A 17,146-nucleotide genomic window follows, 5' to 3' on the forward strand; every position below is an offset into this window, starting at 1 on the left:
TCATAGCTTCAATACGATAAAGGTCATTCTTTTAAATAAAAGTTTTTATTAGTGTGATCCTTTTTTACTGGAATCTGATACGTGTCCTGTATGGGTGCGACCCCAAAGGCATACAGAAATAACAATTCTATAATGTATTGTGTGTATTAAAGACTAAAATAAATAATAGACTACACAAATGGTTTGTAACTTTACAATACACAATAAACAAAAACTTGCTACATAATATATAGGGAAACATTATGTATTCTTATTTTCATCCTGAGAGGAAAAAATATTCTTTTGTTTTTGTTCATTTGTAACAACATCATATTCCATTTAACCCAAAACCCGATAGGATAATGTTGTTTGGTATTTATTTAACTTTGGGTTGGTATAATCATCGTACTAAGTGAGCGGTCAAAAGGTCTAAAAATATTTTGATCCGACTGGTGCATTGATGATAAGTTGTTGTTTCTCTGAGTGCTAATTATTATAATATATATATTATTATAATCGTTCAGATGTAGAAATAATTGGTTTTCCAAATGATTATTCAAGACTTACTTTATTTATTGGCGACCATAAAAATACGGAGTTTCTAAAATATAAATATAACTTATTTGCCTATATAACTACTTTAGTCTTAGTCAACAATAATAAGTAACGATACGTAAATAAGTAAGACAAGAGCTTCCTCTCTCCTAACCCAAGTGGGTTAGGAGAGAGGAGTTTTGCTGTGCCCGACAGGGTCCATGTGAACTATTTATAAGTACTGCCACCTAAGAATACATGTGAAAAGCAATAAAAGTATTGAGTATCATAATATAAACCTGCAGAGCACGTATTTCAAGTATGCCCAATGGATATGCCCGATCCCCGTAAAGTTTATTGTCTGTGGATTTTTTGTGAGGTTCTCCTTCATCGATTGAGTACTTCAAAACTGACATCCGTCTGATTTCCATAAAAAAACCCTGTTTACCATATCAAAAAAACACTATTTAATAAGAAACTACGATTTTTCTACTATGACTCATACCTACATATATTAGAGTAGACGTCGTTTTAATGTATCGATTAATGTCTGTTTGTAAACATGATTACCTACATTAGTAATTGTTACAGCCTTTTTATCGTCCCACTGCTGGGCACAGGCCTCCTCTCACATGGAGAAGGATTGAGCATTAATCACATTAGTAATATTAGACAGTAATGATTACCTACAATACTTTCTTTCTTTTTTCTGATAAACTTGCATTTTTTATTTTATTCATGAAAATAACTGGATATGTAGGTACGTAAGGGTTTGATGGAAATCTATAGCGCATACAGTCTAAATTCTAAATATTCGATTGAAACTATTTTCTTTCTAAGAGCCACCTTCTCTATGATTAATTACAAATCTTTCGTACGGGAGACATGTTTTTGTCTTCTATAGGAACTTTCCTCTAGATATTATATTGCCATTGGCATATTGTCCTCTACTGTAATATACATATATCAAACAATGTTTAAGGTTCTTCTAACCTACCGACAGACATGTGTTGCTGGGGAGTTTGTTGCGCCACTTCTTCTTCCCAGCAAAAACAGGAAGTGGTGAAGGGTGGGCGTTTTGGGGGCTGTCTTTTGTAAATTCCTGACCTTCAAAAAGTGCTTTCTTGCAGCCAAGTTTGAATAAGTGATTTTTGATATCCAAACCTATACTTAATTGGAATTCACATGATTCATATTGTGGTGCAAGTGTATCAGAGGTCAGGGATGCAATCGCGGGAAATAAGACACATGTAACTGATAAAATTTGCTTTTATTTAATCATCACACAAACTTCATTAACTTACATAAGTATTGACCTATTAAGTACTTACATTCAGAATTACTTTAGTACAACAGGCAAAATACTGCGCTTAAATAAAAGGTTAAATATCTTGTTTTGTATTTCACGGGTTATATTTTGTGTTCCGTAGCTTTATACACGACATTGTAAGCTTAAACTAGATTTCGAGATTTTTTTATTGGAAATGTGGAAGTGTAAGTACGTATGATGGAGGTAACTTTGACTTTGAATAATCGTAGCTAATACATCAGATGTATAGATGTACATCAGATGTGTAGGTAGCTGTTTTTAACAACTATATGACTTTCCACATACGCTATCCATTGACGGTTTACTGTCTGCAGTGTAGTTATCTTTAAAATACATAAAAAAAGCTTTTGTTTTAAATATAACACATTAAAGATTTGGCTGTAAACTCTCGAACATTTGAGAAATACTGGAAGGGTCTAGTTCGTGTTCACAAATGAAGAGACTCCTCGTTTCACAGTCGATGTTGTTCAAGCGGCCGTTGAAGAACATTGCGCCGCACTGGTTCTGTCCTACCGGCTCATAGTTGCCCCACCAGAACTCTTCTTGTATCGGTGTATCTGTGGAAAAAATATTTACACATTTTACAGGTGTAACACAGGTATATTTATAGTAGGAGATGCAGGGAAATCTGGAGCCAATTTTCTAATCGCTCAGAAATAAAAACAACTACATAGCATAGGGTATGTAGACACTGATATTATAGTCCTGTTTACAGTCATAACATAAGAATATTTCAACAACAGTAAAATCTAATTTTCTCTTTCAAAAAACCAACACTTGAGGAGCACACTGTACCTTTGATAGTCCGCCAGCCTTCATTGAATTTGTTGTGAAAGCCCAAATGGTATATGCCTCTCATGTAGTTTCCTTCCACCTTCGGCATTGGCGCAGCTGCGACTAAACTCGCAAGATAGTCTGCTTCCATCTGACTGTTGATCACTGCCAAGTGCGACTGCTCCATGCTGCAGACGCCGTACGCGTTGGACCAAGCCAACGGCGTCGTGTGCAGTTTGTAGCATTTACCAATATCTTTGTTGAAGATGTAGTCTAAAAAGAAGAATTATTTTTAATGTTTGGGTATTTTACCGGCCAATCGACATTATTTGTAACATACACACTTATGAAGAAATTACTAGAGTCACTTGTTTTCTACGCTCCTCCAAGAGGATTTAATTTTGATAACAATAAATGCAAGTATTTGTATTAGCGATAGCCATTAAGCCATACCTATCCATCCATTTGTAGACGACTGCTCGTTTTACATAAAACCAAGTAAGAATTGTTGAGTATAAAAAATGATCCTAGACCATTCATGAGCCAAATTATTATTTAGCTAAATAAGTTATTTTGAAAATGATTAAAACACTAGAGGTCAAGACGTAAAATAAGCCAGAATACAACGATAAGTTATTATCTAGAAATACATTACGTAGGTAAATCGATTCGTATGAAACTGATATAAAAAATAACAACGACATCACTTTTGAAAATCATTTTCTCCTACTTGAAATGATTTAGAATTGTTTTCGAAAATACTTAATACATTATCTTTACACTTAAAGTGATAAGGTTGAAAATCGATTGAAGAAATTTGTCAGATTGAGGCAGGTTGATGTGCCTAGGGCCTGCGGAAGGCGGGCGATCGCCGGACCCCCTCCACTTAGGGCCCCTACGCATTGTGCGGTTAGCCGGAATGCGGTCAGCCGTGCGGCTGACCGCAACAAAAGGTTTGTATGAGAATGTAGTTTTCATTCGCACTACGACGCGGCTGCCGCCCGACCGCTCCGGTCGTTCTGAGCGCTGCGGCCCGACCGGCGGCCAGCCGGACGGTCGCTATACACACTACGCGGATAAGCTAGTTTGTAGACATGCGCAAAACAGTGCAACACGAAGTAATGTGATATGTCATTACATTTCGTGCCGAGTAATATTACAGTTTACCATCACTTCAAACATCACGCGTGATGTGGCGCCATGCGATAGCACACTGTCGCGCATGTTCTAATGTAATACAATGTTTAGGTGTAATAGAACATAACACTTAACAGTGAGCGATATGATGTTTCATAGTGATGTTCAACATCATGATGACATGAATGAAAAGTAATGAGCACTAAGCTACCACCCGTCGCGCCGTATTTTACGAAATTTAACAAAGTTGATTTCCCTTCATACTTAAACCTTACAAATTACTAACGGTTTTTCCAGGCTTAGGACTGGCAATATTCATGGATTAAAAATAACTATGAAAGTGTAATGAAATATCCCATGAATATAGGCGTATTTAAAAATCAACTTTATGTACAATGATTGCATTTTTTTATATACATACTAAATATACTATATATACCTACCTACTATATACACATTAAATATCTTTATATTTATATTCATCAGAATTATTATACATTTATGTACATACCTACATACATTAATATAAAATATATACATAATATACAGTATCTATTTTTATATTATACACACATAAAGCTGTAAAATATTTAATTACAGCTAATAAATATCAATTCTGACAGTTTTTTTGTTTTGAGTCGTGTCCGTCTCTCATTCAATATTAAGCCAGCTTTGGAGAAGACACGCTCGCACGGTACTGATGTGGCTGTGATGTTTAGGCGTTTCAGCATATATTTATATAAGCGCGGATACACGCACTTCCGATCTTTCCACCACAGCAGTGGATTTTCCGTTCTTTTAATAAGCGGTTCCTCCATGTACTTATCGAACTCCACAATACCGGCTGCAGTCGGATTTTGGGGAATATGAGCGGAAATTTCTTCATCGAACTCATCCCAAATAGATCCAGTTTTCGGCTGAGGAACCGGTACTTCTTCAACAGATTCCTGCAAAACCTGGGTGCGATCTGAGCCAATTCTTAATTTCAAAGTTGAAGCAGCTCTTTCAAAATTACGAAAGTTACTAAATCCGCTTTTTTTAAAACGCGGGTCTAATATGGTCGCCTCGCAAAGAAGCGTATTATTTTCGACTTCTCCAAACCGTTGCTGCATCTGAACTTTCAGATTATTATGCATCTGCTGAATTTTTTCATTGCACTCGGGAACGTATTTGTTTAGAGCCCGGTTAATAATTTTACAAAATACTATGTATTTTGAGGCAGAAACATACATTTCACCACTAATCTCAACCGTTATTTCGTAAAAAATTTTTAAAAGTTCTGTCGCCTTTTCAATGGTCAGCCAGTCGTCCTGCGGTAAACTGATATCTGGACGCATTATTGCGAGAGTGGCGATAAGGGCTTCCTTTATTTTTATTATTCTTTGTAGGGCATCATACGTGGAATTCCAGCGAGTAACGACGTCTTGTTTGAGTTTTAGGGGCGAAATATTCATTTGTTCTTGTATCTCGGCCAATTTTTTTTTTGCAGGAGCGCTGCGGTGAAAATATTCAATGACATCTTTAACCCTACGCATAGTGTCAGATATGGCGTCCAAACTAGACTGCACTACTAAATTAATAGTGTGCGCATAACAAGACAAAGAGCGCCAGCCGCCTAGTCGTACAGCACTTAAAATATTTGCTGCATTGTCGCTGACGATCACATTCACGTACTGACGTATGTTCCATTCTTCAAATTTTGTTTCTAAGAAACTTTTGAGATTAAGGCTGGTGTGTCTCTCCTCAAACTCTATGCACCCGATCATTACTGTGCATAACTTGTGGGTGTCCGTATCAATAAAATGGGCAGTGATAGCAACATAACCATCTTGCACAGAGGATGTCCAGGCGTCTGTGGTTATACAAATAGCTGCAGCTTTTGCTATCTGTTCTTTAACTTTTTCCAGAACTTTTGCATACACTTTAGGAAGAATGCTCTCTGACAGAGTCTTCCGAGTCGGTAGTGTGTAGCCGGGATTCAACATTTCGACAAACTTCCTAAACTCAACTTCGTCGACCATGCGAAGGGCGTGGTAGCCTTTTGCTATCATCCGAACTAACTGTTCGTCCAGCTGCTGAATTCGGCTTCTAGGCAGAGATTTTTTCGTTTGAAGATAATCTGCCATTGTAGGTCCCTGCTGAATCTGCCTATGGCTTACCAATAAATCAGTGGCTGTCTCAGCTTGTGTACTGCATGAAGGTACTTGTTGAACATGCTCCATAACGCTATGCGAAACATGTGGTTCAGTTTCAAATGTTGTAACCGTTGCCGGTTGTCTGCTGCTATTTATTTGGATCGTGGGGTGAATAGATTTCATGTGCCGGCTTAGACTTCCTATCGAGCTGGACGAAACTGCCAATATACGGGAACAATAGCCGCATTTCGCCTTTTTGCTGGGTACAACTTCATCGAAGTGATTCCAGAGAGGGCTAAATTTTCTCTTACTCGCCATAATCACTAATAAAATGTACCTACCTACACGACGAACTTGCAAAAACGAAAGTCTAAAAGCTAAAATGTTTCTAATTACAGGTATATTTACAATTTTACTAACTTATTGTCCTTATTTACAGTTTAGCACATTTAGTGTTCAGAATGTTCACAGTCCAATACTATCTACACACACACAGTTACCTATATTGATTGCAATCACTATCACCTATCACACTTCAGAGATACAATTATCGAGAGTCGACTGTATTTAAATAATGACACGACCTTGACCGCGTAAGCAAACAAATAAACTAACTAAAAATATCGAAAATAACCGAAATTTGAAAGAAAAAGACAGTACAGTAGAAATGGAGTACATAGTCCATACATTGTAAAACGATACAACGGGTGGTGTCAAGAAAATGTAAACCTTTTGCAAATTACAATAGAGTCCTAAATAAAATGTTAAACCACCTGACCGAGCGAAATTCAAGTCGCGCACGCCATGTTCGGATCGGAACTTACGAAATAAACCGAACATAGCCGAATAGAACGCCGACGGGCGTTCGGTCGGGCAGGCTCGTGTGACACGTCACACGAGCCTGCCCGACCGAACGCCGTGCGCTCTGCATTCATTTCATTCATCGCACAAGTCATAAGTGATGTCGAGAGCTGCGCGACCGCGTAATGTTTAGTGTGATGTGTGATGCTTAATTTAGTCGAGTAATGTGTGATATTACTCTACGCGGTCGGGTAATATTACGCGTAATGCATTACTCGCATCACTTACACATGTCTACTAGTTTGCGGTTGCCCGCCATTGACGGTACACGTGTTCACCAACATTCGCGCATTCTGATAATGGATTTCGATACCGAAAAATTTATAGTCGAGATACAAAATAGGCCAGCAATCTGGAATACTAAATCCGCAGAATATTCCGATAAAAACTTACGTTCAAAAGCTTGGGAAGAGTTGGTGGAGATTTATGGAGCTGATTTATCACAGGATAAAAAAAAAGAACTTGGTAAGTGCCAATCAGTTTATTTGAAAATATTGTTTTAGTGATGATGATCCATCTTCTTTATTGTCTCAGCCTCAGATCAAAGAAATAGGCAGATAGAGCGCTCAGAACACGCGTGTGTCCACCAAAGCAAATAGGTACAAAATCAAAAGCGAATACAAACTCGCGACAGTACCGCTCTGTCACTCGACGTACTTGCGCGCGATAAATGCCTACCGCTCGCTGGGCCGCCGGTCGCCCCACGCGGCTCAGGGCTTTCAACAGTCACACGCGGCGCGCGCGCTCCAATATTGATTATTTTTATTTCGTGGCCTGTTGTGCTGTTGGTTTTTATTAGGTTTTTTAAGCTACCTAACAAACTGATGGATTAGTTTGACTTGTGTTGGTTTATATGCGACTATTGTAAGAAAAAAATTATGGGTATTTAGAAACATGTTATATGTATGAACTTATTTAGTAATTCTATTTTTTTTTATAAATTAATACTTATCTACTTTATGATTTTAACATCAGAGATCGTTAGGTATGTATCAGTAATGACGACTCGGAACATTACGCGTGTCGCTACGCAGAAACCAATTTTAGGTATGTATCAGCACTCGGCGAAGTTGTAACAGGGGGTATGGCACTTGTGCTCGAATATACCATATAGACAGTATGGAATAATAATATTAATAATCAAGCGCTCGAGCTTTTAAGGTTCATTTTATAACGCAGCTAGGAATTTTAGGTAGTTGGGGAACTTGTAGGTGCTTATAACAGTAGGTATGGACTTTTTTGTATGGAGTGATTTATCTGTTACGTAGGTAGTAACTATTTAGTAATTTGTGGTTTAAACACTGCAAAAGTTGTTCACAAAAACTAAGAAAACAAGATGGGATATCTGTCCACAGATAACTCTTGTTATTATTATTGTTTTCGTATTTATTTTCCGTAAAATATTTTCGGCTCACTTGAACACAAAACCTTGACAGTAAATCGTTTGTGATACCAGTAGCTATGACGGGAAAATTACCCTGAATTAGGGGAATGTGTATTGTGTATAAGAAACATCGATGTTGCATTTAAATTCATGACGAATATTTTTAACCGACTTCCCAAAAATGAGGAGGTTGTCGGCCGGTATGTTTTTTTTTTGTGTATGTACATCGATTACGCCGAGGTTTATAGACCGATTTACGTGATTCTTTTTTTGTTCGACGCGGCATAGTTGCCAGTTGATCTCATAGTCATCAGGTCAGGATCTGATGATGACGCTAAACAACAATATTATAAGAAATTGGTGCAAAACAAAGGCTGTTAAAGTTTAAAATTAAAGCGAGATACCTACTCGTAATTTCCTAAGACTAAACTAAATAATAATCCAAACTAATATTATAAATGCGAAAGTAACTCTGTCTGTCTGTCTGTCTGTCTGTTACGCTTTCCCGCTTAAACCTCGCAACCGATTTTGATGAAATTTGGTACAGACAATCTTTAGACCCCGAGACAGAACATAGGCTACTTTTTATTTCGAAAAAAAGGGATGAAGGGGTTGAAATAGAGGGTGAAAGTTAGTATGGGCTTTCTTAATTTCAAAAGATAAAACCATGAAATTTTATATTTAAGCACTTGATAAGAAATCATTAAACATTTGTTCTAGCATTTTTGAAATTTCGACCAGCTAGGGGGTGAAATAAGGGTTGAAAGTTAGTATACAAGTTCGTCAAATATCACGTCATAAGAAACAAAAAATCGTTTGTTCATTTTGAAAGTTTTTTTTTTTACCAGTGTGGGGGTGAAATAGGGGTTGAATCCCTACTAATATTATAAATGCGAAAGTAACTATCTGTCTGTCTGTTACGCTTTCACGTCTAAACCACTGAACTGATTTTTATAAAATTTGGTACAGAGATAGAGTTGACCTTGAGAAAGAACATAGGATAGTTTTTATCCCGGACTTTTGAAGAGTTCTCTTGGAAACGCGATATAACCGAACTCGACGCGGGCGAAGCCACGGGCGGAAGCTAGTTAAGGTAAACGTACCAATAGTCGTCGGATTTCGGAAATCACTGACTTTGAAGCGCTACTGTGTGTTAAATATTCAATAGAAAATGAAATTTTTTGCATGACGTGATAGAGTATTTATTCGTTATTCTAAGTAACTAATGTTTTTTTAATCATTTTGATGGGTTTATATACTTATTAAGGCAAAAGTAAAAAAAGGGCGATTTGTACCAATAGTCGTCTGATTTGTACGGATACTCGTCAAATATTCCCAGTACTCGTCAACTTTTAATGCTAATGTAAACTCTCTGCTCTTGAACATAAAGTTCAAGTTATGTACATTTTTTTGTGGTTGAATTTGTTAAGCATACTTGTGCCTTTGAAACATTAGGTAGATAGATAGAAAATCAAATCCCTATTTAGAATAGCAGGTCATATACTGTTAGAAGATCAGGTATTCAATATAACAGATACATAATTGCATTTTAATTTATATTCCTAACTATCAAACGCTTGGAATCACAAAATCAGTCTATAAAATATGTACCTATATGTTATATTTCTTAATCATAATAACCCTGCAGTCATGTGCATATGTGGCACGAGTAAAATTATTACTATTAAAATATTTAAATTGTAAAATAAAATAATCAGTTTTCACAAAAAATAAACGCCACATTCATTAATCAGCCATAGGATGTCCACTGCTGAACATAGGCCTCCCCCTTGGATCTCTACAGATAACTGTTGGAGGCGACCTGCATCCAGCGTCTTCTGGCGACCTTTATAAGGTCGTCTGTCCACCTTGTTGGTGGACACTGCGTGCGCTTACTAGTCCATGGTCACCACTCCAGCACTTTTCGACCCCATCGGCCATCTGCTCTGCGAGAAATATGGCCTGCCCATTGCCACTTCAACTTGCTAATCCGGTGGGCTATATCGGTGACTTTAGTTCGTCTACGGATCTCCTCATTTCGGATTCGATCACGTAGAGAAACCCCGAGCATAGCCCTCTCCATAGCTCGTTGAGCGACTTTGAGCTTTGAGATGAGGCCGTTAGTGAGAGACCACGGTTCGGTGCCGTAAGTCAGCACTGGTAACACACATTGATTGAAGACTTTCGTCTTGAGGCAGTGAGGTATGTCGGACGCAAAGATATTGCGTAGTTTCCCGAACGCTGCCCAGCCGAGTTGGATTCGGCGGTTGACCTCTTTCTCGAAGTTGGACCTACCTCATTGGACTACTTGTCCTGGGTAGATATATGAGTCAACAACTTCGATTACCGAGCTTCCAACAGAGAACGGGGTGGGCTCAACATGGACATTTGACATAATTTTCGTCTTGTCTATGTTCATTTTCAGGCTCACCCGTTGTGAAACTCGGTCGAGGCCATCGAGCATCATACTGAGTTCCTCCATCGACTTTGCCATGACTACAATGTCATCGGCAAACCGAAGGTGAATGATGTATTCGCCGTTGATATTGATGCCAAGTCCATCCCATTCCAGGAGCTTGAAGGCGTCGAGCCTTGGTTTCGCTGTATGGTTAACGGTTAACACAATTTGTATTAAAGAGACGCAGATTGTGTCGCAAGGACTTAGATATTCGTCTATTGAGCTGCTTATATGACTTCGCGTCGCTGGAAGACTGCAACTGTAGCAAGCGTCCTTCAGTCATGAGGTTTAAGGTTTGGTCGGTCAGTTTTTAAGGTCTATCTTTACGGTAGGGTCTAAAAAACTTAGACCCTACCGTGCGGACAGTTTCCACTAGCCCGTCGTTGATCTCGTCCACTGATGCTAGGTTCTCAAGGCAAGCCAAGCGATTAGAGAGCTCGAGTTGAAAGCTTTCTGGGTTTTGTATATGGTACCGAGTAGGTCGGAGCGTAGACTTCATCAGACTGGACCTTTCAAGTTTAACATTAATATTCAGCGAGGCTCTTACGATTCGGTGATCGCTACCGGTTTTTACCCTATTGATCACAGAGACGTCGCTGTATCCGTTTCTTGTCGGTCATGAAGAAGTCTATCTCGTTTCTCATGAAACCATCGAGACATAACCAGGTCCATTTCCTGTGAGGCGGCTTCTGGAAGAAAGAGTTCATCATGAAGAGTCCCTTTTTCTAAAGAAAGTCGGCCAGCCTCTGTCTCCTAGGGTTCCGTTGCTCATACCCAAATTGCCCCTCTCTCAACTCATCACCGCTTTTCTTTCCCAACTTAGCATTAAAGTCCCCCATAACAACAGTGAAGTGGGTTTTGGAACTGTGTATGGCTCTACTTACGTCCTCATACATAGTCTCCACCTCATCATCGGAATGTGATGAGGTCAGTGCGTACACCTGAATGACCTTCAGCGAATATCTTTCGGATATTCTCAGTATTAGGTATACCACCCTGTTTGATACACTGTCGATGGATGTTATGTTGTTTACGAGGGACTTGTGAACGAGAAACCCGACACCACCTTGGGACTATTGGTCGCCCTCCCGGTAGTAGAGCAAGTTACCAGACTGCAGGGTTACTGTGTCCTCTCCCTCTCTACGGACTTCACATAACCCTATAATGTCCCAATGTAACTTGCTCAACTCCTTTTCCAGCTCGCAGATCCTTTAACCAGTCCTCAATGTGCGTATGTTGTGTGTTACCAGGGCCAGTCGTCGTGGGGGTGGGTAGCCGGATCTCTTCCGGGGATTCTTAGCACCCCCTGCTTCGCCGTTACCTTGACCGCTACCCGTGCCAGGAATAGCGAAGCTGCCGGGGACTGGGGGCCTAGTTTCTGTGCCTATCATAATCATAATTTGCCGTTAATCGCCACGCTTGGCAGGCGGGTTGGCGATCGCAGTGAGGGTGTGCGGTACACGGAGGGCGCTGCTGCCCGACCTCCGGTTTGTCCCTTAGTCGCCTCTTACGACACCCACTGGATGATTTGGGGGAACTCAATTCTAAGCCGGCGTTCCACGGCGGTTTAGAATTTCATTATTCTATTCTAAACAGCTTCTATGACTTTTAAAAGGCCCTCTTGCTTGTAGTTTCTTACAGTCATGATCTGCTATTAAAATGACGATGATGCAATCACTAGGTACATACAATTTTAAATAAAAAAATCTTACTTAAGATTACTCTTTACCCATCAATATCGAATACGACAAGCAAAGAAGTGACAGCGCTGGAAGCTATGTCATCTTAGTTTTAAAACTGATTTTAATATTTTTTGCATCAAAACAGTTAGCTAGTTGAATGACATAATTTTTATACAGGCGAAGACACGTTAGGGAGACGCGGTACAATAGGCGTGACGACATGCAGTTATTTCGAACAAAAAGCATAGTATAAGAACAGTCAAGTCAAACACAGTTTTATCAACAATATTGTAGTCTAAACTTTAAATATGTTTGTCCTAGAGAGTTAACAATTTTGTAAAAGTCCCGATATTAGCTATTTATTCGTATTTTGTACTGTAAAACACAAAATATCCTCATTATGACGAATTTAGGTGCAACTATTGAGCATGTCCCAGTAGTCGTCATAATAATTCTAAAATTGACGAGTTTTGGGTCAAATGGGAGTTTTAAAGTACCAATAGATGTCACATGAAAAAAATATATCTTCTATGTTAAAAGTATTCCAAATTGCATATTACATCGTTAGCAAATAAACTTAACTATCCAATTAAACAAAGAAACATACCACAGACACCACTGGAGTCATGTAAATCAAAACACAAAACCACGTGCTGAGCTTCACTTTTGACAGCTGAACTTCACGAAAAAACGATTTTGTTAGGGCACACACGTTTCGACTAACATATCTCCGATACCATGACTGTTAAAACCCCATATTGTCATTTCAATTGTGCAATATGTTATCAACAATATGTTGACATATAAACCGGCCCATTTTAAGTTCAATAGAAAAAATAAATAAAAGTTTTTAGATTAATTGACGACTATTGGGGCATGACGACTTCACCCGCGTTTACCTTATTTTAATAAATACCTATGTTGATTGTTATAATAAATTGTTTATATTTTAAAATTAAAAAACCTATTAATTAAATAGCTTATTAATTTACTGTGTTTAACTACAATATTTGAGAACAATTTAACTCAACAAAAATATATAGCTGCCGCGCACACATACATAAAATCTGGCGTCACTTTGTTGTTCGCGCACGTTCTATCTGCCTATATTTCTTTGATCTGAGGTCTCAGCATATTTAAATGAAATTATCTTGCCAGATTACCCTCCCTTCGTTCATGAAATAATCTGCAAATAATTCTCGATATCTCAAAGCAGTTGTATTGTTTCTGCGCACACTATCCCGAGCAATTGATTCAGTCAGTGGATTATTTAATGAGTCTTCAAAAGAATACCCATCTTTGTCTCTCACGAAGTTGTGTAAAATACACGCAGACTTAATAATATCATTAATTAAATCGGTATTAACATTAATGGGTCTATGGAAAATCCGCCATTTATTCGCAAGTATCCCAAAAGTACATTCAATATAACGTCTAGCTCTGCAAAGCCTATAGTTAAACGTTCTTCTTGTAACATTTAAATCGCGTCTTGGATATGGGCGCATCATAGTTTTACTTAAGGCAAATGCCTCATCTCCTACAAAGACGTAGGGAAAACTAGTGCTATTAGATTCTGAAATCGGTGCAGGTTCAGGGATGTTCAAGCGATTCTCCTGCATTTTTTTATAAAAGCTCGAATTTTGAAATATTGCTGAATCACCGAATCTGCCATATGCTCCAACATCAATTAAAATAAATTTGAAGCTGCTGTCACAAATTGCCATCAAAACCAGAGAATGAAAGCTCTTATAATTAAAGCACATTGATCCACTATTGTTAGGTGCTATAATTCTTATATGTTTCCCATCACAAGCCCCAATGCAGTGAGGGAAATGTGCTCGGTTAGAGAAATCATTTGCAATTTGAAGCCACTTTTCTTCCGTTGGTTCTGGTAGGCATATTTCTTTTAAGCAAAACCATATCGCGGCACATACTTCTCGTACTATTTCGGCGACTGTGCTAACTCCAATCCTAAATATGTAATGCAATTCAGCGAATGAGCACCCCGTTGCCAAATATCTAAAACAAATTTTCTTTATTGCAGGTCTCAATATTCAAAAAAAGTGGCGGAACATTCGCGACGCTTTTGTAAAGACCCATAAAGCAAGGATAAGTCCGAGTGGGTCTGCAGCGAAAAAAAAGGAATCTTATATATTTTATGATAATCTTTTATTTATAAGAGATACAGTAACTGTTAATCGCACAGACGGTAATGCTACAGTAAATGAAGATATTGGGACAACTACACGGGATGAAGACAATCCTTCATCAAATACTGTATTGGCATCAAAGAAAAGAAAGAGAAATAATGAAGACCACATTGGTGCACAGTTAGTCGGAGTTTTAAGTAAAAATTTAGAAAAAAAAAATTTGGATGATGACAACGATCGCCTTTTTTTCTTGTCATTGGTAAAGGATTTTAAGAAAATACCCGATCACCTACGAATGCAAACCAAGTTAGATATTTTAAGAGTAATTAATGACGCACAACATTTTTCTGATTACTATGCAAACACACAGTGGAGTTCTTCAAGGCCCAATTCCTATCGTGGATACCAAACGACGCAGTATTCGAGAAATAATCCCAACAGTCAGCCTATGTATCCGTCGGAATTCGGACGACCACATTCTCAAGCGTCCGCAGCGAGTCCGTCGCAAAACTTGGATGTACAATCACCATTATCAACGGGCCAAGAGTCTCAAAATAGTGAACACTCGTCTTACTTGGAACTTTTTAATTCTTTAAATGATAATGACAATGATTAAAATGTGAACCCACTTTCTTTTGAACCATAAATAATAATAAATTAACCACATACAAAGTGTAATTTATTTTTCTTACCTTAGCACTAATGTTAACTTTAATTCCGGCTTAATGCAATTTCGAAACTGTGTATTTTGCTTTGTTATATTGGTTTTTAATATGTTCAAAAGTTCTTCAAACGATTTCAGACTCATTCTAGTATATCCAAAAAACTTGTCTCCATACTTTTTGAGCTCTTCGAAAAACAATTCAAAATGCTTGCTTTCATCTCGAGTTTGCAAATAAGGATGCACCCAGTACCTTTTTTTCTGTTTCTTTTTATAACGCGAGTAAATATAATAAATAGCTGCGACATCTTCGACGTCCATCTTGGAAATGAGCCGATCCAACCGCAAACTACTACGGTTTCTAAACGCACTTTCCGGTTGGAGTTGCGGCTATCCGCCACCCGGCTAACCGCAAGCGCAACCGCTTCCTACGGTTATCCGGACGGCTGACCGCACTCCGGCTAACCGCACAGTGCGTAGGGGCCCTTAGGCGAGGTCGGAGTGCCGCTGGGCCTTTTTAGTGGGTATGCCGGGAACGTCTTTACCGGGGAGTCCCACATACCTCTCTCCCATCCCCCGACGGGAAGGGGATGCGTAATAGCATTTTCAGCCCAGCGACAGCAAAAAAAAAAGTTCATGTGTTCGTAGGTACCAATAATTTGAAATACACTATGGCCTAGGTACACAATTCAATACAAAATATTATGTCCTTGCAAGGAATCAAACTTACCAGCGTTAGACATATTACAAAGATAGTTCCATTGGCCCCTCTTGCAGATGAAGCTGTCCTTGTAGTCGCACGGGCAGTCATTGATGACACCACCTTTGTGCCAGTTCACGCAGTGCTCGTTTCCATCCAGGTGGTTCGGCTCCCCTGGCTTCCATTTGTTGTAGACATCATCAACTGATTTGCCTGGATTTTAAATAAACCGTTTCTGTATTGTAGCTATTCAATTTGAAGGATTACATATCTATCAGCTCACTCCAGCCCTTATTTGAAGATTGAGAATCATTATGTCACGTTAACCTTATTATAGGTATCTCTATTAAATATTATTTAAGCTCTGCATTGCGCCTCTATTTTATCTCTATTTTTTGCATACATATTGTTTACTATTTATACTCTCTTATGTACTCTCCCTATATACTCCCCTGTGTAGATTAGGTAGGTACCTACCTGAATTTAAAGAATGTGAATTTTCAGTCATATCGAATAGCAAATTTTTTGATTGCTGAATCGCCTCCTGCATGATCCTTGTTCGATAAGAAAAATATAAACTTACCGTCAATAGTCATGAACTCTCCTGTGGTCGTCAGTTCAGACATTCCCAGCAGGAATCTTTCGTAAGAAGGATGTGTTCGTTCCCAGAGTGCCACTACTGCTTCAGCCTCGTGATTATCATCTGGGAAGAACAAGGAGCCCCCCTCGGATGCACACACGCGCTTGGCGTCAAACCAAGTCTCACCAGACAAGTGGAACTTGTACATAGCTTGTGTGTCTTCTAAATAAGTGTAGCCGTCCGGGATGTCAGAGCTATATGTTTCTCCATCTAAGGAAACCAAAAATATCTTTATCTATTGGATTTTTAACAATTTTTTTTTTATAATTTGTGTAATCCTTTTTGAGTAGGAAATTATAACCCTCTGAAAGCCCACAGTTGAAGCGTTAATTTTTAAGCACGTCGATTTATGTGTATTAAAGAGTTATTTTTTAAAGAATTATTTATATCATTGCCAGGTAATACGAAATACAAAATAATTAGCATAAAAAATAGGCAATTAAGCTTTTAATATACTATCTGCGAATTAAAATGTTGGTAGGCATAATCAATTAAATATTTAAGTACTCACTTGAAAATTCCAATGATAAATAAACTAGAAGTAATACTAACAAACTTTTGGAGAACATTGTAACAAAACACTAGCTCACTGGCTCACGTCTGTATACTATGAATATTAATATTATAATGAACCGTTCTATCACAGTTGTCATTAAACTCTGACATCGGGTTCTTATAGACTTTGATAATAAACGTCAAAGTTATCCGGGATACGTGATTT

General features: G+C 38.4%; 2 protein-coding genes across 4 annotated transcripts; one reads left to right on the forward strand and one right to left on the reverse strand.

Annotated features, from left to right (window-relative positions):
* Nucleotides 1-1,766: 1,766 nt before the first annotated feature.
* On the reverse strand, nucleotides 1,767-17,077 carry LOC124631103 (macrophage mannose receptor 1-like). The gene is made up of 5 exons (XM_047165278.1): nucleotides 16,937-17,077; nucleotides 16,369-16,635; nucleotides 15,816-15,998; nucleotides 2,639-2,890; nucleotides 1,767-2,400 (listed from the first exon to the last, which is right to left on the reverse strand). The coding sequence occupies exons 1-5, from the start codon at nucleotides 16,992-16,994 to the stop codon at nucleotides 2,210-2,212; spliced, it is 951 nt and encodes a 316-aa protein (XP_047021234.1). The 5' UTR covers nucleotides 16,995-17,077; the 3' UTR covers nucleotides 1,767-2,209.
* On the forward strand, nucleotides 3,510-15,096 carry LOC124631100. 3 transcript variants are annotated; one of them, XM_047165273.1, is made up of 3 exons: nucleotides 3,510-3,702; nucleotides 6,992-7,215; nucleotides 14,319-15,096. In XM_047165273.1, exons 2-3 carry the CDS (start codon nucleotides 7,050-7,052, stop codon nucleotides 15,038-15,040), a joined length of 888 nt encoding a protein of 295 aa, XP_047021229.1. In that variant the 5' UTR covers nucleotides 3,510-3,702; nucleotides 6,992-7,049; the 3' UTR covers nucleotides 15,041-15,096. The 3 variants fall into 3 exon arrangements, with proteins under 3 accessions (XP_047021229.1, XP_047021228.1, XP_047021230.1); XM_047165272.1 differs by lacking the exon at nucleotides 3,510-3,702 and having other exon boundaries at nucleotides 6,770-7,215; XM_047165274.1 differs by lacking the exons at nucleotides 3,510-3,702; nucleotides 6,992-7,215 and adding an exon at nucleotides 7,743-7,797.
* Nucleotides 17,078-17,146: the final 69 nt, after the last annotated feature.

This window comes from Helicoverpa zea, chromosome 6 (genome assembly GCF_022581195.2).
Source record: "Helicoverpa zea isolate HzStark_Cry1AcR chromosome 6, ilHelZeax1.1, whole genome shotgun sequence".
NCBI classification, from domain to species: domain Eukaryota; kingdom Metazoa; phylum Arthropoda; class Insecta; order Lepidoptera; family Noctuidae; genus Helicoverpa; species Helicoverpa zea.

Bases quoted from the DNA above. Each gene is read 5' to 3' on its own strand.
- LOC124631100 (XM_047165272.1), top strand. From the start codon at position 6,915: ATGTGTGATATTACTCTACGCGGTCGGGTAATATTACGCGTAATGCAT. The intron at 7,216-14,318 runs GTAAGTGCCAAT...TCTTTATTGCAG, and splicing joins GGATAAAAAAAAAGAACTTG to GTCTCAATATTCAAAAAAAG.
- LOC124631103 (XM_047165278.1), bottom strand. From the start codon at position 16,994: ATGTTCTCCAAAAGTTTGTTAGTATTACTTCTAGTTTATTTATCATTG. The intron at 15,999-16,368 runs GTAAGTTTATAT...TTTAAAATCCAG, and splicing joins AGAGTTCATGACTATTGACG to GCAAATCAGTTGATGATGTC. The intron at 2,401-2,638 runs GTACAGTGTGCT...TTTTTTCCACAG, and splicing joins AGGCTGGCGGACTATCAAAG to ATACACCGATACAAGAAGAG.